At 43.5% G+C, this 23,380-nt stretch overlaps 2 protein-coding genes across 2 annotated transcripts in view; one reads left to right on the top strand and one right to left on the bottom strand.

Moving 5' to 3' along the window:
- LOC144056210 (olfactory receptor class A-like protein 1) overlaps positions 1-23,380 on the bottom strand; it is a 159,504-nt gene that overhangs the window by 37,002 nt on the left and 99,122 nt on the right. The gene's annotated exons all lie outside the window — the stretch shown is intronic.
- Positions 1-23,380, top strand: part of LOC144056209 (plexin-A2-like) — a 104,858-nt gene that overhangs the window by 9,964 nt on the left and 71,514 nt on the right. The window contains exons 2-3 of the mRNA XM_077572762.1: positions 11,705-13,039; positions 15,619-15,801. Coding sequence (XP_077428888.1) covers positions 11,816-13,039; positions 15,619-15,801 — 1,407 coding nt within the window. The 5' untranslated portion in view covers positions 11,705-11,815. The remainder of the gene's footprint in view (positions 1-11,704; positions 13,040-15,618; positions 15,802-23,380) is intronic.

Genomic DNA, 23,380 nt, shown 5'->3' with positions numbered 1-23,380 from the left:
GCTTGAAAGAAAATGGATGGATGGAAGAATCTCAAAGCCAGAACCCGAGCCCAAGCACTAAAATTGCTAAGTTCTGTCACTACAAAAGACTTCTACTGTCATGCTCATCTTCAGGTTGGCGTTCACATTTCAAACCCTCGTTGCGTATTTCCTGCAGCGGCGTTGTCCGCATATCACTTTGTGGCGGGGACTTCGCTGCACCCGCCTTTCGCTCGAGCTCGTGCACTTAAGAAACATTAAAGATGAGGCATGCGGGGCAGCTGATGCAGCAGGTGATGCATCACCGCGACCACAAACCTTCCTTGTCCTTCTTCTCCTTACTGAATTATAGAAGAGCCTGGTTGGGGTTTTCATCACACAACCGGAGGTCACTTTGACTTTCCATCCTGTCGCTCATCTCCTATGCAACGCGGGCGCGAGAAGCCCGCTTGAGGTCACCATTAACCGGGGAGGACCGACAATGAGATTTATGGACGAGCGCAGACCGAACCCGGGAAAGTGCGATGGGAAGAAAACAGCCACGCATGGCTAAATCCGACTGTGGCAGCCGTGCCCTTCATCTGGCCGCCTTTTTCCTAACAGCAATTTCAGATACAGTCCCGTATCTGCATGTATAATGCATGCGGGCGCAGATAATGGCATGCGATGCTGGGGGGTAGGAGTCGGTAGGGGCGGGGGGGGGGGGGGGTGGTTTACCGCCTGTGTTGCGGCGATGTGTCGGAATTGTCCCCACGTGTCACATTTGCCTCGGCCCGGCCCCCTTCCAGCGTCCTCCGCTGATTAGGAGGCGAGCGCGTTGCTGTGACATCCTGCCATTTTAGCGCTCCCGCCAGACATCCGCTGCTGCTCGAGCGTTGAGATTAGTGGCGAGGGCCTGGGGGAGTCCTGAAGCTCACACAGTCTGCGCTGACCAATAAAAAGCTGCCGGCGGGGGCCGAAAAGGCAATCACGGCTTTTATTTGTCGGGGAAGGGAAAAAAAGAAAACAAAATCCCTGCGGAACATCCAGGCCGCAAAGCTATAAGCCAATGAACGACGTTACATCCGATTGCATTTTTTCGTCATTAATCTGTTGCTGTTGGGCGTGAGTGTGAGGTCGGCGGCTGTTTGGATGCAAATGATGCGCGCACACACACACACACAATGTAGAACGTTATCAGTTATAGGCACTAGCAAGCAAGAAAGCTGAGTAGACCCTACGTAACAACAATCTGGCAGAATTGGGACCTTTGTCCTCCGTTTTCATTCAAAGCCCATAATTGCACATTAGATAAGATTTGAAAACAAACTTCAGCTTCAAGGTCAAGGTCATGCAGTTAAAAGTTAAATACAGTACAACTAAACTGTACAAGGCATTGGATTGGATAAAAATGTTTTTTATAACAAAACATGTTATTTATTAGAACATTTAATTAGGTGATTCTTGTATGTACCACTAGAGGGAGCCCACATAGCTCAAGTGGTACTTTATTGTGAAAAGACTACAGTGGGGTAACATTAAAAAACTGACATGCCGGCTAAACTTGAACCCAATTTCAAATCAGAAGTCAAGTCCAAAATTTTCTTTACAATAATTAGTTTTGAACATGGTATTCTGTTTAATATTGCGTTTGTGGAATATGAATTAGCAAAATCCCTCCCATTTCTATCCATCTCAGGGGGCGGCCATTTTGCCACTTGCTGTCGATCGAAGTTGAAATCGGGTTCATGTAACGACCGATGATGGCTCACCTATTTCCCGAGTTTCATGTGACATTCGCAAACTGAGCCATGATTGGCCATTACCTTAGCCCTGGCAACTGACAACTGTGATGTCATTTTCAGTCAAGAGCAAGTGACAAAATGGCCGACCCCATGAGTTAGATAAAAGCTATGCCACAAAAAATATTCCACAAACACAATATTAATCAGAATGTGATTTTAGACTAGTAGGGGGCACTTATAACATATTATTGAAAGGAATTTATTTTTTATTTTTTTACTTTACTTCCCGTTTAATGGAAAAATCCTAAATATATTTGAACTGCGATATAGATGGTGGATTACTGTCATTGCTTTCTTCAAAACTGGATGCCAGAAGGGTTGGAAAAATTGCTAAATTCAGCAACGAAAGATAAACTGCTAAATTTACGTGGCTATCTACTTGTTGCTAAGGAGAATTCTCGGTGCCTAAAAAAACATTTGCATATACTAACCATGCCCACTAGGCTGTTTGATTGACAAACTAGTGGCTGACGGCACAGGATCAAGAACAAGGCGCACAGATTTACGACACGACAGGAATTAATGAGGATTAAGAGACGCGTCTTTTCATACACTGTTAAATTCACAATTGAATCACAGCTCTGTATTAAATATAAATTTAACACCCCGCTGCCCTCAATGCAGGCTGAATGCTGATATAATGAACATGAACCACAGGCCAAATGTCACGAAATTCATTGTGTGGCAACAGTGCATATATCCGGTGGGGGTGTCTGCAGCGTGAGCGTTCATGCTACACATGATGTCCTCCGAGGCTTGTGTGTGTGTGCGTGACAGTGTGTGGCCCTGGGCTGCCGCCACGGCAATACAACGCCGTGGACTTCTTATCACAAAAACGCTGCTTTTCCTAATAAACGCGACTCTCTCGCTGTGATCCGATATGACATTCGCTCCAAAAAGTCAGTGCTAATAAAGACGCAGTTCCCGCGTCCTAATTCTCCCGACGTGGGCCCGGGAAGGTACCAGCTCGTTGCGTTTTTTTTTTTTTTTTTTTCCACTACGCCCGCCTTGGCCACGTTTGACCTACTTCTGTCTTTGCAACATTGTAAACAGAACCACTAATTGCCTTCATTTATTCATTTGGAAGTCAAGTTGTGTAGCGGCTGGCGGCCTCCCAGCTCGTTCATGTGTAACATGTTCAACCGCCACACACACACACACACACACACTACCACCATCACGCGCGGATGCAAAACCCGGACATGCAGTCCATACTGTAAGCTCGAGTGTTGTACGACCCATTTTATGACAACGCCTACGTCTCCACTTTTGAAGACATACTTTGTATTTTTCACAAATTTAAAAAGTTTCCAGTTGTCTTAATAACACACATGTGACATTCTTTTGTCAAAACACCCCAAGGATGAAAATTTGAGAAAATTTTAGAGGCACTACTCTTTGTCTGGCTAAAATTAGCCCATTTGACAGGGCAGCCCTGAGAGCGACTGCGCCAAAGCTGTTGAAAACAAAAGTATTGCGCTGACAGCATGTTGTAACTCAGCTTGGCAAAACATCACTATGCAATGCAATGAAAAGCAATTGATAAAGTATTTCCAAAAATGTATTATATTTGAAGGATACTATACAGAAACCTCACAATTACCTGGTATCGGTACTCTTCCATCCCCAAAAATGTTTGTTATGTTTTTGTATGTTTTGATGCTAGATTTTGTTGCTGTAATATTATATAATAAAGGGGTTACCTTCTTTCTCAGCCAACTAAAATGCCATTTTTCACTTTTTCGGGAAGCGGGTGGATTGGAGTGGAAGATATTATTTCCCTCTACTCCATCTCACCACACACTTTTGTATATACACTGGGTGGGGTCACATTTACGGTGTAGGGACAGAGTTCGGCAGTTGGCGAGCTGCCAAACTCAGTAAGTTTGTTAGTTCTCACTAGGCACGCTGGCGTGACGACTGGGACCTTTCCCTGCCAGGACTGGGGTTCTGGGGTGCTGCTCGTCTCCTGGTGCTCCCTCCTCTCCTTACTGTTCCACCAGACAAAAAAAGAAAAAAAAAAAGCCATTTTGCCTGTTGCTCAAAAATCCACTTCCAAAAGCCCAAAAATGTATATGCTGTTTTAAGGGACTACACGTATAAATGTTCTTTGCAAGGATATGTTGTATGTGCTAGTCTAAACACAGTATCCTAATTAATATTGCATCCATGGAATAAGAATGAATCCGATCAATAGATTTGCCCAATACTGCCCCCTGCTGTTGACTGAAATTGACATCACAACTGCCCTTGAGCTCGCACCTGTGAGGGACGTGCATGTTTGTGCACGATGGTGCCTCGGCAAGACAGTTTGGCAGTTGCTTGAAAGTGTCTCTGGAAAGTCGCCCCGCCTAGCTGAAAAAAGTACGTGTGCCACATACACACATGTGCGGCCTCCATGACTGAAAACGCTGTCATTGTCTTGATGGATGTCCAAACTGGGCCCTGTAGATTGCCTAATCAATTCAAATTGTTTCGCTACTGGTCGTCATGGTAACGCAATCCTTATTTCCAGTGGCCGAACAGTATGGGGGGCAGTGTATATAATCGCTCACTTGCATGAGACAAACAGATTAATTTTTCTTCTTTTAAGAAATGAAATCCTACAATTCTTGATTCTTGTGCTATTTTGCTAAAAGCATGTCACAAATTGTGAAAAATGTGCATATTGTGTCGCCTTTAAAAAACACATTACAGTGCGCAACTACGCTCAAAATTGTGTTCAAAAGATCACAGCGGCTCGATTAACGTTAGCATTCTTCACCTGCTGGTTAATAAAATCTAATCATGTCTTATGAGCCCCTGCCTTGCACGCTCGCTGTGGGAGAGAAGAGAGAAGCGAGAGGATAACTTGGCACACAGCGAGACCTTTCATCGGTGGCCCATCTTGAAAAGTTAAAAACAAGCACTGCTGCGAAGGAAAAGTGGCTGTTTTTGTGCCCGGCGGCCTTGTAATCATGAGGCCAGAAGTTGTTGTGACGGTTGTAGTCCGCTCACTTTTCCGCCCCCGTGGTCTTGTGTTGTTATTGCTTGGCGCGGCCTCATAAATCCAGGCCATGCGGAACAGCAGTGACAAAGAAAAAATAAATAAATAAAAATGTTATTTTATCACCTCTGACGCCGGTGACAATGACTCCCAATGTTGACTAAGTGTGAAAACTGAGCTATAGCTAGTTCTGGCCTTTTGGAAAAACAACCATGCAGTCTTCTCACTGTTTTCACCATCTCACACAAACACGTTTGACTTAGTGTTCATTTAACTTATTGTTCGACTTGTGTGACAGTTAAGAACAATACATATATTATTTTAAAGGGTTTAAACGGATTATCATATTTGCTAAAAATAAACTGCTTCTAGAATAGAAGTCAACAGTGAAATGTTTTTCCTCCGGGGCGCCCCCTGTGGTCGTGAAGTGCAACACGTGCCACTTTGGTGATTACTAAATATAATGATAAGGAGAGCTACTCAGAAGCTAATGCTACATATAACTTCTAACGTATCACCATTTTGTTTCATTAGCTTGTCTGATTATTTTAGCGTGTCTAAACTGTTAGCATCTACTAGTGCTAACACAGCACAGGAGTTTCCAGGCTAGCCTACCCATAACCTCAGGCTGCGATTCCCAAACTGTCTAAAATGATCAAATTTTACTTCACTAGATGGCAGAGTGAAGCTGCCTATCCACCTGTTGGGAATAATAGCTTTGTGTTTAGCTAAACAGGCCCAGATTACACAATAAGAAAGTAAAGTTGGGAGTGAATTGAGACGAGATCATTATTTTATTTTTATCACCCTTATGAAGCAAGTTTGGCATCATTTATCTTTCAAGCTGTTATTGAATGGTGCCATGTCATGTTGCTTTGAAATCTCAAAGGGGAAGTCAATCCAAACATTTACATCACAATAATAGGATGAATGCGCCCTCGTTACTCTAAAACATTCTGGTTAATATCGCAACTATAGATAAACATTTTCTTATCAATTTCCTACACAGGAACATTTCTATTAGTATCTGATGATATTTGTTAGCATAAATGCAAACACAGCAAGTTTACAGCCAGGTCCAGACAAGACCAATGAGGCACTGGTGGGGATGTACAAGATAAGGTTACATTATCCAGTAGTGGCTGGGGGGACATCATATCTTGAGGGAGGCTTCAGAAGTCACCAATAATGGCAATAAAAGTTGTTTGATTTTTTGTTAGATAAGGAGTTGGAGAAATCACTAAATAAAGTGACAATGTCATTAAGTTGAAAACGATAAGGCGCACAATTTATTGAAACGCTGTAGTTGCTCGTCATCATGTTCACAAAAGCCGTACTCGACAAAACGCCATTGAAACCGAGTTGTTTAAATCTTAAAGCTTCATAAGGCTCATTTTTCTACACGGACTCTACACGCACCAATCTGTGTAGAAATAAGTTGGCATGATAGCGGCGCCTCAAACCTAATAAAAGCGCAATCATCCCCTTTGAACATTTCAGTTCATCTCTGATGGCAGATGGGGGTCAAGCAAACGAACCCAAAGGACGCCTTCTGTTAGATGAATGACGTCCAATACGGCATCACAGAAGTCCTGACAGCAGTTCACTGCTCTGAAATCTGAACGGACGCAATTGGCGAGGCTGATCTCCATCCAGGTCAAGGGGTCGGGTTTGTAGAAGAGGTGAGTGCGCTCTTCCTCCCCTGCCCCCCACCGAGTGTCGGCCCCCCTCCCACGCCCCGCAGGCCTCGTGGAAGCGCGTTCTTGTGTCAAACGTCTGGGCCGGAGCGTGTCTGAGTGGCGATGCGGCGTATTCGGGCGGGGATGTGAAGAGCGTCTCTGTAATCCAGAGTAAACAGCGAGAGGCATGACTGCACGCTTCAGACGTGACCGGAGCCGTCCGAGGAGGAATGGATGAAACGACCGCGGCGCCGCTCGCCACCAGCGCTTTCTATTTTATCCTGTTTTTCTTTTTCGGCTGCTGTTTACTAAAAGCTCAGAGGGATCGAAGCGCAGACGCTCAACACCGAGTTAACCTCCGGGGGGGCGTCGTCGTTGCTGCTACATGTTGGTTAAGGCCACTTCCAAACTGCCTTCTCACACGTCATTATTCTTATTCGGTCTGCTTTTGCATCCCCCCCCCTAGTAGGTCTGGTTTGACATTCTGATGACAATTACAGTCATTTCTGGACTATAAGCCGCTACTTTTTTCACTTGCATTCGACCCTGCGGCTAATACAAAGGTGCGGCTTATCCATCAGATCACAAGGGGGCGCACTGTAAAGGAAGCGCAAGAGCGTCAGGCAGAGCAAAACAAACCAAGTGAGCCCAAATACAGAAGGAGAGACAGAACGAGTGAGACAATTTGCACCCTCATTATGGAAAAGAAAGTTGTGGGAACCCGGTGTGGTAACATTAAAACACCTGCGGCTTATAGTCGGGTGCGGCTTATATGTGTAACAAACTCGAGTATTCCCCAAATTTAGCTAGCACGCCTTGTAGTCCAGAAATTACTGTAGACACATTGCAACAAAACATCCCTTTCTGGGATACAAGAAGTCATCTGAAAAAAGTCGCTGATTTCAGGAAAAGACAAAACGCTTAATCAAGCATACTTGACCAGACTTATTTTATTGGAAATGTCCTTGAGGGAAAAAATAAAATAAAAAAGGAAATGTCCTTGAGTGGCCCAGCCAGAGCTCAGATGTGAATGAATGTGATTGAACATCTCTGAAGAGATCCATAAACATCTGTGCACTGGCTTTCCTCGAGGTGCTGGAAAGAAGAATAGGCGTAAATTGCCAACCGTGTGTAATTGCTGCCAAGTATTGAATATTGGCTGCAGAATACTTAAAAAAAAAATCCAATATTTCACTTTTTTTTTTTACAATTTAAAGCAGCTCCCGGGTGTCTTAATAACATGTTTGGGAAATGTTTTTCAAAAATACCCTGAGGATAAAAAAGTTATGTTACACTTTACAGCCTTTATTTCTAGTCTGACTAAAATTAGCCTGTTTTAAGAGGGTGGTGTTGTTTCTCAAAAATGAACCACCGCCACCCTGCCCTCTACAGCGGGTGTGTCAACAAAGGGCTAGAGCTGGCTACTTGTTGAGCCCTAGAGTCAAAAAAAAAACAAAAAAAATTCAAACTGAGCCTTGAAGTTGAATTTTCATTTTCTGAGGCAGCACTTCGTCACCAAGTCGCCAAATAACATTTGACAATTTCAACAAGTTCAAGAATTTCCTGTTTCCAAAGTTTATACAGGGGGCCCTTGGTTTTTAACCATTCCATTTCCATTTCTACTATTCAGAAGAGTTCCAGAACCACTTGGCTTGGTTGATTAATTTCACATTTGATGTGTGGGCAGACACTAATACCAAACTACCCGCGTACTGTGTGCCCTTTCTGACACACCTCATACTTATGTTATATTAAATACATACAGTAGGCAAGTTCAAGTATATCGCCTGTTATCATCACTCATAATTAGCGTAGTTCTGTAGGTTAACACTTTTCCATGACTTCCTCGAAGAGTGGTTAGCATCATTGCAGTGTCACATGATAGTCGGATTTGCCTCTAGTAACCTTCTCACTTTTATAAAAGCCTTTTTCGTGGTCAAATCCCGATTTTCTGCAAACAAGCGGCTCTCTTAAAATGCGGTAAGGAATGCTGCTTTACTAAAAACACCCCACGGCTACAAAGAATTTATAGTCATGCCGTTTAAGCCGCAAACCATACTAAGGACAAAATGCTGCTGATCCCTTGAGAAAGTGAAAGAAGATAAAAGGTAACGCTTTGTTGAAATGAAAGTGGCGATGTCAACAAAGAAGCCGATTCAGATGATCATCTGCTCGCGGCAGCCTTTGATTTTGATGCTATTGTTAAAATGTTACCCCTGACAAATGGAAAAGTCAAATGATTTGCTTCATGATAAGTTGTTTGTACAAGTGAGATTTTTTTTTCTAATCATCATTAGCGTCAGTATTTGTCACAAGCATGCTTATTCTCCATGAGCGAGCCGGGTCATTTCCACAAAAAGTACACACTGGTCTTGTATGAATGTAACGTAAAAAAAAAAAAAAAGAACTTACAGATAGTCAGCCTTCAGTGGCCAATTACTGGCAGAGTCGCTGGCGGCGAGCCTGCCAAAAAACGAGCGAAGCGGGTGCAGACTTTAGAGTGACCGCGGGGCAAGCGTGGCGGCGACAGATGGACGGGAGGTGCCGTAGCGCTTCTGGATGGAGCCCAGCCAGCTCAGTGTCAGTCCATCCGCTAAGTTCCTGGCTGGCGCTCAACTCGGCGGGACGTCCCGTTTGACGGCCAACGCGCCGCGCCGTGACCTCTCCGCACACTCTCACGTTTTTCTAACATGGCTGTCATCATTTAACCTCTCCTTAAACCAAGAAGTATCATTGGGAAAATGCAAAAAAAAAAAAAGAAGATGTTCAGGAGAGTCACCTCACTGAGGACTAGTGATCTTGACTAAGCCTTGATCACGCTTGTGCGGTTCGGGGTTCTAATCTCGAGTCTAAACTTCTGGGTTAAAAGTAACCCAGAAGGAAATAGCAAACCCAATGTCACAGCTGGGTTATTTATAACTAGTAGATTGGATTGACTTAACCCAACATGTTGAGTCAATAATGGATAAAAACTGCCTACACAGATGAGTTAAGCCTAGCAAGAAATGGGTTACCGGTGGTTAAAAATAGTACTAATTTTATTACCATGACAGCATATGTTTGGAATAGCTTCTACATTCTACTGACACAACCAACCCATTTCCTATGGTTGGTCCAGCCACCTATTAAGATCATGGCATTAAATTGACTTCAACCTCAGTACACAACCCGTCCAAAATGTCAACCAGGCTCTTAAAGAAGCCCAAATCCAATCTGCTGGGGCAAAATAATGAATCCAACCTTGGGTAAAAGAAACACTATCCGATGTAGTAGCAGAAAAAGGAAAAATTGTTGGAGTCAAATCTCTTCATGTTAATGTTCAATCTACCTGTCAAAAAGAGTCCTGCTAGCGCTCACTACTACCTCCACTGTGGGGTGCAGGCACCAAAATGAATGGCTTGCATTACCATGACAACCAGGGCCAGACCTCGGGGTGGTTGCTTGTTGATTCCAGAGTCTAAAAAAAGCAAATTCCAAACTCTTAAGCAGGTTACAGCGGTGCCTTGAGACACTGATCAAACTTTTTTTTTTAAGATATGAGCCATGGTTGCGCAGATTTTTGGCTTTGACTTGCGAGCCAAAATGAGACATATGAGCACTGTATGGTGGCTGTGAACACTCAACTCACTTCACAGCAAGCAGCAGTTTGGCAGATGGTGAACAATTCTTCGAAAAAATAGTCTTCAAGCTGTGTATTTCAAACAACCACAGTGCTTTGTTATAGATAAGTGTGTGTAGCTTAAATGCTAACAAACAATGCAAAAAATGCCATGAGCAGGCCAGCGGACAGCATTAGTGTTACGGTGAGGCAACCTTGAACGCAACAAATATTTGAACGCATCTAGACAGATAATATAACAATACATTTTGCAAAGACCGATGACTATTACTGAATACTACTTTTGCAAACAGAGTAAATGTTGATTTCTTGTCAGGGTTAGTTCAAGGTCACATTCGCCAAACTTTAGCCTAATGTTTCAATGTTTTTTTCTCGCTACAAGAAAATTTTAAATATGATCTAATTTGAATGGTTTTTACGTGTAACGTTTAGAGAATTCTTAGCCAATGTTACGAATTTGAACATTCGCTACCTTTTACAAACAGTCATAAATGTTCGTCCTTCAGTGGGATACGGGTGTGTCTACTGCCCCCTGGTGGCCAAACCACGAACATCAGAAGGAGCAGCAGCGATGATTTGTGATCCAAGATGCTTGAGGTCATGAAAGACGATAACACGGCTTTTCTTTGGTCAGCAAAATCCCGACTTTCCACCAATTTTCTCAGCAATGGCTTGGCGAAGGATAACACAAATGGGGGAAAAAAATGGGGGTTTCCACCTTTAGGCGCCCGCTGATGCATGATGACGCCCCGACAGATTTAGGATGATGGCACGTTTGCAAATTTACGATCTCTCCTCCCGGTAGGCACTTTTATCACCTCGCTTTAATAGACTTTGGTGTGGCAGCTGTGAATGCAAAGCCACTTTATCCGCAATGCCCGTCTGCACCGTCACTCCACATTCATCTTTGTTTGGAGGTGAAAACCCGTTTGAAAGCAAATTAATTCATTTCGCTGCAGACATAGCCAGGCACAAGTAGGCTTTACGATAAGAAAATGTGAGCACATCATTCACTGCCACGTGTCCAAGTCATCCGAACTCATCCCGCCTTTGAGGGGCATTGTTTGCCAGCCCCCCGAGGGAGATATCTACATAAAATATGCTAATGAAATTAAAAAGGGAAGTGCTAGGGTTGATGCTGCCTGGCTAGGAATCTCTAATGACTCCCTGCCATCCCTGGAAAGAGGCTGATTAATTTGGGGAATGTCGGCTGCAGTGGAGAGTGATTAATTCCTCCTGGATTCCGCCATTTAAGTGAACATGACAGGGTGGCGGGGATAGAAGCGTCAGCCCCAAACACGGACACATGATGAATACATTTGGGTCGCTTTAATAAGCAACCAAAAGAGTCGGCAGGCGCAGCACATTGTGTGACTGCTTTGTTGGAGTAATAGGCAGAGGTTAGTTCTCCTGAAAGGGGTGGCACATTTAATAAGCTCCCCAGTTGACGGTGGGGGGAACATGAAACTCTCTCTTGTAAATACGATGAGACACTTAGAACAAATGAGTGCTTGTTTCTTTGATGCATCATGAGTCTGATAAAGCACAAGCAGACAGGAAGACACGCAGAAGTGCGGATGATAACCTAAATGCACTTAAAACGAGGTGGGACTTTTAAAGAGTTGATAAAAAGAACTTCTCGCCTCTTCTCTTTCAGAGGAATGTGAAGTTTCCCGGAGAAGGACGACGAGTTCTCTGGCTTTCACCTCGCTGACACGCAGTCCTCAGAGGTTCGTCAGAGCGCCGTCTTCTTGGGAGCCCCGCGGGGATGGGCACGTGCTTACTTGAAAGATGGACTTACGGCTGCTTCACTAAACTTCCCGGCCCTCTGAAGGTCATGTCACGGCTGGCGGCCCTCGGGCTACTGACGCTCATCCTCGTGAGTCAGAAGACAGCCGCCGGACAAACTGTGAACGTCTTCCAGTCGGAGCGACGGGAGTGGTCGCTGAACCACCTCGCCGTGCATCAGTCCACGGGCGCACTTTACATCGGCGCCGTCAACCGGATATACAAGCTGTCGGCCAACCTGACGCTTCTGGTGTCCCACGCCACGGGGCCGGAGTACGACAACAAAGCTTGCTACCCTCCTCTGATCGTGCAGCCCTGCTCGGAGCCCCTCGCCTCCACGGACAACGTCAACAAGCTGCTGCTCATCGACTACTCCCACAACCGCCTCCTGGCGTGCGGCAGCCTCTACCAGGGAGTCTGCAAGCTCATGAGGCTTGACGACTTGTTCATCCTTGGGGAGCCCACTCATAAGAAGGAACACTACCTATCCAGCGACACGCAGACAGGGACCATGTACGGGGTGGTGGTGCCCTCGCTGGCCCAGGATGCCACGCTGTACATCGGCACCGCGGTTGGAGGGAAGCAGGACTACTTCCCGACCATCTCCAGCCGCAAGCTGCCTCGCGACCCGGAATCCTCTGCCATGCTCGACTACGAGCTTCACACCGACTTCGTCTCGTCGCTCATCAAAATCCCCTCCGACACCCTTGCACTTGTCCCACATTTTGACATCTATTACATCTACGGCTTCGATAGTGGTCATTTTGTCTACTTCATGACCGTCCAGCCGGAGACACCCGAGAACGGGATGCCATCTGGGGGCTCCCCCGGCGATTTTTTCTACACCTCCCGCATCATCCGCCTCTGCAAAGGCGACAAGAAGTTCCACTCGTACGTGTCGCTTCCCGTGGGCTGCGTCCACCGGGGCGAGGAGTACCGTCTGCTCCAGGACGCTTATCTGTCCAAAGCTGGCAGGGTCTTGGCCAAGACGCTTAACATTGGCGCCCAGGATGACGTGCTCTTTGCCGTGTTCTCCAAGGGCCAGAAGCAGTATCACGACCCATCCGATCACTCCGCATTGTGCGTTTTTACCATCCAGGACATCAACACACGCATCAAGGAGAGGCTGCAGTCTTGCTACCAGGGCGAGGGACACCTGGAGCTGCACTGGCTGCTAGGAAAGGACGTGCAGTGCACCAAGGCGGTAGGTGGACTGATCCAATCACCATCTAGATTTATTACCAGTCAAATCCAAGTCTAGAAAGTAAAAACGCTGCCACAGTTTGGCTTGCCTTTAACCACAGGGGTGACCAGATCCGGTCCTCAAGAGCCACTTGCATGTTTTACTTGCGTGTTTCCCTTCTCTAACACACCTGATTCAAATGATCAGCTCATCAGCCAGCTCTGCTACGATGTGGTAAACAACAGAGAACTGTAAAGCAACATGGCGGAGAACGGCACAGACAGAAATGTACTCTTTGATTAACCATGTTTGCAAATATGAGCGGCGTCCGATTGGGGATTCCAAGAGTGCAGAGGGCTTGGAGGAGATTCAGCCCACGGAGCTAATCACACTTGGCAAGAAGCTTTGATTTCATTCGGGGGGTTTGGCCACCAACGCCCACCTTCCTCTAATCCCCTTCCACTCCCTTCATCCTCGTCGCTCCACTCGTGTCCCTGTCAGCACCGCTCAAAACCTCTTGAGGATTTTTCTTCATCTTGGAAAAAAAAAAAAAAAAAGTGCCTTTCTTGCACATGTCCGTGACTACGCCTTCATAAAAGCCACAATTATGCATAATGAGGCTTTCACAGGAACGAGCTGAAAGCAATGATGAAAACAATCATACCATTACCGTGCCGCTTCCCAGTGTGCACTTTGATTCTACTATGCTATCAAGCAAATAAGGTGTTATTCAAGTCAAAGCAGCCGAGGCGTGCTGTAAATGCATAATAGTGCAATAATTAATCTTGCTGTGCCGTTAACCTAAGGGACTAAATAAAACACAAAGGCTCGGCCCTGACAACTTATCATTACATCAAACGCTTGTCGGTAAAAGAGCTACAATCAAATCTAATTGCATGCTTTGTTAAACATCTTTTTAAAAGGTGCTATCAGATATTGTTTTCTTACCTAAGTAGAGTAGAGTAGAATAGAGAGTAGCGTTTGTAAAACAAATGATTCTTTTGTCCGCTTTCAAGGAAGAAATACAAATGCATGCTTTTGAGCTTTTGAGGGTGTTTGGAAGCCGCCTGAAGAAATCGTAATCTGGTGTGACCAAAGAGAAAATGCTTACGCTAGCTATGAAGCAATTTAGATATTAAATTAGCACGTTAGCATGCCAATATTTAGCCGGAATTCAAACAACACCAAGACCTCATGGGCCACCATACTAGTGACCGGCTATAATTAACAGAGACTTAATGCAATACATTACAAATAGAAACAATGTAAACAAACAAACAATTCTAATGCTCTACTGGACTAAAGTGAGTCCAGCCACCAATCAAATGTCAAGCATTACCAATGCTATAAACATAATTACTAACATTATGCATAGTAGAGGTTTTAGAATATTTATAATTGCACCTTAATTAGCGCATGTCTGTTTACATATGTATCCCTACTTCAAGCAGTATTTTGGCAACTACTAGTGCTTTGAATTGGTATGACTCACAGGAGTCATTATGCATAATGGCAGGAAAAAAAAAAATACAAAACAGCTATTCCAAAGCAGAATTACTGAATACATTACAGTGCAGATTTAATCACGTCTGATGTGTTGTTCTGGAATAAGTTGATGGAAAATGCTTTTAATTTTTGCATTTTGGTAACAGATGGACATTCAGCACAAATGCCTTAGTTGAGGAAGTGCTTTCAAAATTAATGTAAATGGAAGCCTTAATTCAGATGGATGGGCTATTTGTGTGCACATAATTTTATTGGATGAACATAGAATGGATCAATCCAATTTCTCTCTCAGGGATTGATTTTTTTTTTTTTTTTTTTTACAAGAATACGATTCAATGTGAAGTTGTTGACTGCTAATGTCTATGTTTGAGTGAAATGCAGCGTTGACCTGCAAGGGTTTTTAAGTGAATGGCAACATTTGTAGGCACATGGAACAGATTAATGGCATTTCCATTCATTTCAATAGGGAGAGTTCATTTGATATGTGCATGGTCACAAAATGAACTCAACTTGTATCGCAAGGCAGCAGTATAATTGTAAACATGTCAACAACAGGAGGTAGGGAGAGCAAATTAGCAAATAAAGCCAGCAGCAACTTAAGGTTGTTTTGAGACGCGTGTAAAGCAGAAGAAGAAACACGACCGCTTTGCACGCGGCGCTCTTTGATGCTTTATCAAGCATCAAGACATCTCTGGCACTGCTTATTTGTGTGATGTGGCATCAAGTGATCAACAATCACAGGGAACAGGTGCTAAACGTGCGCCGCCTCGCACGCTTTGCCATTGTGGCAAATTTGCCACCGCTCACAGTCGATAAGCGCGGCGGCCGAGAAAGCGTTTGAAGTTCCTGTTTTTAAACCCGGGGAAAAACACGGCGTGCTTAACACGGAGGAGTTCGTTCTTTATTCACACACGTCACCGTTGATTTTTCTTCCCTTTTCCCGGTTCACAATTACGCTCTTCTTCCTCGCACACATCTGTCATCCCCAATCCGCTGTTCTTTCACTCTCCCGCCGTCCTATTTTATCTTCCTCGCACACTAAAAAGCGGCCGTTTTAATTATTTCACAGCCATTCTTTCTTCCTGTGCGCACAGCCTGTCCCCATTGACGACCACTTCTGCGGACTGGACATAAATCAACCCCTGGGGGGCTCCCAGCTGGTGGCGGGCCGCACGGTTTACTTGGAGAGCCGCGAGAGGCTGACCTCGGTCATCTCCTACACCTATAACGGACACAGCGTGGTCTTCCTGGGCACCAAGAATGGGCGACTTAAGAAGGTGGGTATAAATGCTGTGTGACAATACGATACTATAGTGAATTTTGAGATTTGTTTCTAAATATACTTTTGAAGATACATGCTGGGAACATACGCAAAGTCCTACATGTATGTAGCACTGGATTATGGATAGCGATGAAGTGTATTCAGAATTTAAATAAAAATAATCACATGATTTACAGCATTAACTCACAATTAATCTCAAATTAATTCATTTATGTCAATTCTAAATGTAAAATATTTTTTTCTTCAAGTTTTACACTCTTAACATAAAAAATATACAACACAATAATACAATGCAAATCAACCATTTGGTTGCATCTTTTATTTCATTAATACAGTCATTTTATAGTACTTTGTATATCAGTTATTTGAAGTTAAAAAGATATACTATACAGTTGAAAGGAGTGTTAATCATCGACTCAAGATTTGTGACGAGGTCATCTTTCTGCCACTAGGTGGTATAAGCATTTCATGTTGGACGTTGGTAACGGAAACAGTACAGTTTTCAAATTAAGAGCAAATCAATTGGAACATGAAGGAACTGATGAACTCCTGTCCATTTTGTCTGAACGACTTCATCAAGACGTTCGAATGACTTTGTCACTCCACATTGGCAGTTCCGTGCTTTCGTACACAACAGCTTGGCGCCATTATTGATAAATTCCCAAAGCAAGGACGTGCCGCCAGCCGCTGATCCCCCTGAAGCCTGTTAGCTCTTGAGCTAGCTGGCGGCTAGCGCCTTTCGAAGGACCCCGAGCCACTGCAGGCTTTAAGCGGATTTATTATCGCGGCTCAATCGTGTATGGATGTGCAGGCAGAAGAAAGGCACTAAAGGAATATCTTCTTTTTTTTTTTTACCAGGGTTTCACACATTCAGTGGACACGCCCACAGTGTTTGAGAGCGGAGAAATGTTTAATTTCACACTCCAAAGACCCAAATGTTTGTATACAAGCCATTAAAGTCAGTTTTCCACAATATGCCGTTTACGGTTTTACAACAGTTTACAACGGTTTTATTATGCCTGACATCATGCAACACCGACTGGTCTGTTTTTGACTAAATATAGCAGGTGGGCTTATATGATCGAATTATTTGTCATCCGATGCCATTACTCACGGAGTCTGTTTTACTCACCCAGTTTCCTGCCCAAAAGATGACATCATCTCACATTTATAAATGTCAAATCATTAAAAAAAAAAAAAGAAAACACTCCTCAGCAGCAATATAATAAGTTTTGTGTCTCATTAGTGTAACAAAAACTATCTTTAATTCATTAAGACAATAATCTTCACAATTAATGATCTAATTATAATAAGGTTTAATTTATAACAGGGATTAAAGTGTGTCATGGTGCGGCTGCTCAATTGCGTGCAGTCAGCAGTCACTATGCGCGCGTGTTAGCCTTTAGCTTGCAGCCAGCATGATATCATCGTTAGGTGAGAGTCACAAGACTTTTAAGCAGCCAACTTTAACGACTTGTTTTGATCAACTTTAGGATTAGATTAAAAATTGGAATCAATAACAAAAACTCAATCTTGATGGTCAAACTGACAGAGGAAGAAATGAGACGGATCCCTATCCTCCACTGAAAAACGTCTCCTCAAAGCAGCCCCACAGACATAATATGACCCCTTTCTTAGATGTAGCGTACATTTAGCTGATTAGGCCCATTGTCCATCACGTGTCATTTGACAACCCACTGATATTACAATTCTATTGCTGCGGGCCCCGCGCTTTCATCCGAGTGGCTAGGCTGGCTGGCACCTCGCGGGCTCGGCTTCCCGCGCAGGCAGCTGACTGAGGAAATGTGGGGAAGGACTGTTGTGACATTAGCCCGAGGAGGGTGGGGGTGGGGGGAAGATGTTGGGGGGGGGGGGGGTCATTCTTTTGGAAGCAGCAGTCTGTCTGATACGCAACACACACGCAGACAGCTTGATGGAAAAAGACAAGCTGGACCGGGAAAGACCGGGATAGAAAAGCCAAATAGTAAGAAAGACAAACAAGAAAAGACATGTAAGGACAACGTTATCCCCCCGATAAAAACAAGTGCAGATGGGTAATGACTCAAAGGACATAAACAAATGAGTGGACCGTAACTAATGTACAAGTTTTGAGTTCTTAAAATGCCGGAGTCCATTGTGTGGAGTAAAATGCAGCGCTAGCAAAATCGGACTCATTCATGGAAGGGTGGGAAATCGCTACACTAAATGTGACTGAAATGTTTGACTCAGCAAGACTGAGAATATTGCTTAGTATACAGCACATCCGCAAAGTATGCTTCCATTTTTCCACATATTATGCTACAAGTCTACTTCCCAAAATGTCATTGTTTTCACATGAAATTCTTCACACATCAACATGTTTTTCGGGGGATTTTATGAGGTGGAAATATATAAAAACAAAAACAAAAAAAATCACAAGTGTATATCAAGAGTCAATAACACAAGGTGACTTTTTTTCAGCCCAAGATTTGACATTCAATTACATCATACCAAGTATTTTATATTAAGTACACGCTATGCTGTGGAAAATTAGTGTGAACACTTTTAGCATTTAGCATTTTAGCATTTGATGAGCACATGGTGGACTAGGTTGACTACTACTTAACAAAGATTTTTTTTATTTCTATTTCTATTTTTATTTTATTTCACTATGACAGGTTGTATATATTAACCTTAATAGCAATTAAATACACACATAATGAAAATTATGAAACATAAGTGTAAATAATTATTCTTCAGCTAGGTACTACCAATACCATATAGTTGATGAAAATGACTTGTTTACATAAACAACCTGATGTGGACGGTAAAGGGTGAAGTCAAGTAAATATATTCTATGTGGCCTCACTAGTCTAGACTAGGCAATTTGATTAATATTGGATTTGTGGAATATGAATTAAGCGCAAAATCCACCTCAGAGGGCGGCCATTTTTGCCACTTGCTAGTAACTGAAAATGACATGACAGTGCCTAAAGCCTCAGCTCGCGAACGCCACTTGATCAAACCCAGAAAAATGGTGAGCCGTGGCAGTTGTTATCTGAGCCCTTTGACACTGTGATGTCATTTTCAGTCGACAGCAAGTGGCAGTACAGTACAAAATGGCCGCCCCCCTGAGATTCTGCTTAATTCATATTCCAAAACCACAAAACTAATCAGAATGGCATGTTTGGACTAATAAAGAACATTTTTGATTCAAGCAGACACCTCCAACTAATTGTATACAAGCAATTAAAATATGTATTTTTTGGTAATATGTCCTCTAATAAAGATTTATTGTTAAAATACCCAGAATAAAGGCGCCAGAAACTCATAAACTCGAAGCCACAAGGCAGCCGAGATGTTCAGGAAGCTCACTTCCATTTCTTTGTCTTTTAAAGCTGCCTGCTTGTGCGTGTATTTCATTTTTAGTGCTCCGAGTGTGAGTCTATGCAGGCCAACGTGTCTTATTACACCAGCGAAATGTACGGCCATGATTCAGACTCCCAGGAGCCTCCGCAGAGCAGGGCTAAGGGCGGCGGGCGGGGGGGTCGGGGTGGGGGGTGGGGTCACATCTCGAGTCTCAATTCGTCGAGCCCAAATGGACAGGCGCGGTGGAAATGGGCCGTGACAATAAAAACTATCAACGCTGCGGCAGGGTCAGCGCAAAGGTCGAGCCTGTCACGGGGAGGGTGTAGCCGAGTTGAAAGGTCACGGGGGGCTAAGCGACAGCAGCTCCATGAAAAGCATATGGATGTATCCATCAACGTCTCGCCGCCAGGTCGCTGCAGTTGCGCGTAAAACAGGACGTTTCCGTCATCGGGCCGGCTTTGCTGGTGTTGCATTCGCTGCCTGCTTTGGGGACTCGGTAATGTGACCCAGTGGGTAAAAAGAAGGATTTCAATGGATGTTAATGAGGAGTTACCAAAGGCTAAGACGTCTGGCCTGAAGGCTATTTGAAGCCAACTGCACTGCACGTGTTTATTGGCTTGATAGTCTAAGAATAAAAATAAACACAGTTTGTATCAAAAGGTTACGAGAAAAAAAGTGGTTGAACATGAAAACAATTTTGTAAGATAGTAGAGGCACTGATATAAACAGTTACTACAACTTGTTAACAAAATGCTAGTGAGATCCATTGGGAATGTGCCAAAGATGACTTCACTGATTTATTTCAACATTAATGATGATTTGGAGCAGCTGGAAGAACCGCCGTACACACTGGAGGGAAATCTACGCGCCGGCCGGATGGTCCTGAGGGGAAACGGCGGTTTTCTTTGCTAAATCGCAGCTGAGTGACTAAGAGCACATTTCTTTATTGTCCCACTGCTACTTGAAACTTGATATCAGGAAAGCTAACCTATCACTTCCTGTGGCGTTTCTGGACACATCGTTGACACTTGTGGAGGCTTTTTTAGCTCAGCATGAAAGAAAAATTCTTGTAGTCTTCGGTCTGGCTGTGGCTCGTTTTTGGTTCTTGCAATCAATTGGCAAATATTATCGGTTGGGATGTCATCTCAAATTTGCTGTGATTATGGCGACACCATTTTGGGCAAATTCCATGTGTTGAAGATGTAAAGATTTTTTTGCCAAGAAAGAAAAGCGGTTGTGAACCGTTTACTGATTTACAGGCGCAAACAACAACAGCAACAGGAAGCGATATTCTCCGCCTAAAAATGTCATAGCTAAAACGTGGTCAAAATTTGCGTTCCCGAGCCTAGCACGAGGTGCAATCTAAATCTGCACAGAGGCGGGCTAGACAGGGTTTTGGTATTTGCGCATTTTGGTGTACTGTGCTCGATATGAACCATGGTGTTGAAAATCATGTTTTATTGGTTGTTTGGCCACAAAGCCTACAAACAAAAAGAACAGAAGCCGAGTCAAAATGCTTCTGAAGGCAAACACAGCAGAATGTCTCCTCTTTCGACTTAACCTGTGACGGCCTCAGCACATAATGGCCGCTGAGTGGAATTGATTTTCGAAGGGAAAAACGTGGCGTCGCAGAACAATGACCTCAGACGTGTAGCGAGCGTACTAATGCCGTCCCCCTCCCGCCCCTCGCCAAGATGTTCTCAACATTTTCCGACATTCCCGGCTGCCGCCAGCGCAGCAAGATTTTAGAGTCAGCCAAGTTTAATGCGTCCTCGGCAGTGTGGGTTTGAGAAGCTGTCCTTAGCACTTGTGGCAGTTCCTCTCTAAGGCGCACGCTCAGGAATACAAAGTGCTGCGTGAAATAAAAATGGACCAGTCAATTGTCTTCATGTGGAGCCCCAAATGTGAAGCTCATGGAAAAGTCCATCAAAAGGGAGCTCACTAATCATGCTAACCATTTGGCGGGTGCAAGTGTCTCTCTTAAAAAAATAAATCAATAAAAAAGGCATTTTTGCTGCTTTTAATTTTTTTCTTGCATTTTTTGGGGGGGTAATTTTATTTATTTATTTTTAATAGTAAATTGCCTTATATGGAAATGACCCACTGAAGGTTTTTTATAAGATACATATTTTATTCTCATTTTTTACGACGCATTTTTTTTTAGCTTTTCATATTAACCTTCCTTTTGCATTGCATGTCAAATGAACCTATTTAAAAAAATATATTCAAAAATATTTTGTCATAATAGAACTTACTCTAACTAGCTTAATACTTTATTAAGTATATTTTCCCCTATTATTTGGTTGTAAAAAAGAAAGAAAGAAAAAATATTTACAGGGTATACTAATATATATATATATATATATATATATTTGCACCTTTTCAGTAATTTTAGTAACCCACCTTTTATGGAATTGAGCTGCTGAAAGATTTTTAAAAAAACGAAAAAAGGTTAAAAATCGGATCAGCATTTTTGTTAGCTTGGATTTTATTATTATTTTCTTCTACACAAACCCTCTTGATTTCATGTCAGTGAGTTAATCTGAACCTTTGTGACCCTGACGAAAAATCAATATCCACCACCCTTCACAAACACTCATTGCTCAGTGCGAAATGGGATTAAGGGGTGTGGCCTAATCAGTGACGTTGCACCAATTTTTTTCCACCTAATTCGGAATATCTGAGGCTTCGCGTACCTCTGATCTTGGCTCGCAACATAAAGCAAAAATCTATTAAGTCTATTATTTTTGCTTGAAGTTTGCATGTCATACGCAGACAGACAGACAGACAGGCACTCCCTTGTAACTAACATAAATCATGACTAAGAGAGGAGATGGCTAAGTGCCTTCTTGATGTCATGTCACGGTTGCCAAAGTGAGACGGGATGTTGACATTCGGGGACCGAATTGGCAGGATTGAACTCAACAAGCGGGACCAGCAGGAGGGAAGGCCTCCGAGTGGCTCGTCGTCAGATGATCCGGTGGAGGCAATTTGTCACAATACGGGATGGTGTCCATCTCCCTGCTCTCTCCGTCCTTTCATCCCTGGTCCCGCTAATAAGAAACGCACGGGAGGACCGTGACTGCCTTGCGGTCGGGGGAAAATAAGGGCCCGCCGCGCTAAGGAGCGGTTATTGTTCTGCTGCCGTCGTAGGTGGGCTCTGGGAACTTGGCAAACAATGGCAGTCAATGGAGGTAGGGGGGGGGGGGGGGGGATGTGGAGGAGGACAGGAAACAGGCAACAGGAAAAGCATGTCCTCCAGGACGGAGAGTATGCAAGGCATACAGAGGCGATTGGTGGGATTGTAGAAATGATGGTGTGAAGGCTTTGAAACCGGCCAAGAGGTCAAGACGAACTGACTTAACAACGACTTCCATCCAGTAAAGCTCGGTATACAAATACCAATAGTTGGGCCGAATTTGAGCATTTTTGCTCGTGTTCATCAAAGTCAGAAAAACTCAGATTACAGGATGTCGGTGAAAGATGATCCTAGAAGCGATTATCCTGTGGTGTGAAGTGTGGTAAAGTGAAGTACACACATGCAGATTGATGATAAAGGTGAGTCGGTAGTATTTTTTTTTTTCATTCTGATCAAAGTCAGTCCAATTATCTCTAAAATGATTATCCTGTGGTGTGGGGATTTTTTTTTAAAAGCGATTTCTCCTCAATCAACTCAGAGCCGACACTTGTAAATCAACACCTTGGACTAGTTGATTTTTTATGCAAACCTGAAAGATAATTATACAAGGCAAAATGCACACTAATGGACAATCAGGCCAAATGTATGCATTAAGATCATCAAAGGTCTCTGAACGCTTAATGTGAGCAATTCAAATTGTGATGTGGAATGTGTTGCAAATGATTTTACTTCTCAGACCCAATCAGAAAATGGGCGGCGCAGACAATCATAAATGTTAAACTTTTCAATATTTACAATCAACACAATTTTAGCTAATTAACTCATTCACTCCCAGCCTTTTCACTGAAGCAACCCCTTCGCTCCCGGCTGTTTTACTGGATTTTGACGGATTTTTCAAGGCACACAGAATATTGTGCTCTAATGCTATAAAAACATGGAACCTACCAACAGAAAGATTAGTCTCTTCTTTCATTAGGAATTTTTTTTATATATTTGTATCTGTTTTGCAGCAATTAGCATTAGAATATAGCTTCATTGTTATTCACAAACCTGTTTAAAACACTGGGGAAAAGAGTTTGTTGCAACA

Source organism: Vanacampus margaritifer, chromosome 8, assembly GCF_051991255.1.
Source record: "Vanacampus margaritifer isolate UIUO_Vmar chromosome 8, RoL_Vmar_1.0, whole genome shotgun sequence".
Taxonomy (NCBI): Eukaryota; Metazoa; Chordata; class Actinopteri; order Syngnathiformes; family Syngnathidae; genus Vanacampus; species Vanacampus margaritifer.
Note: the sequence above shows the minus strand (reverse complement) of the source record. Positions and strands in the feature narration are given on the sequence as shown.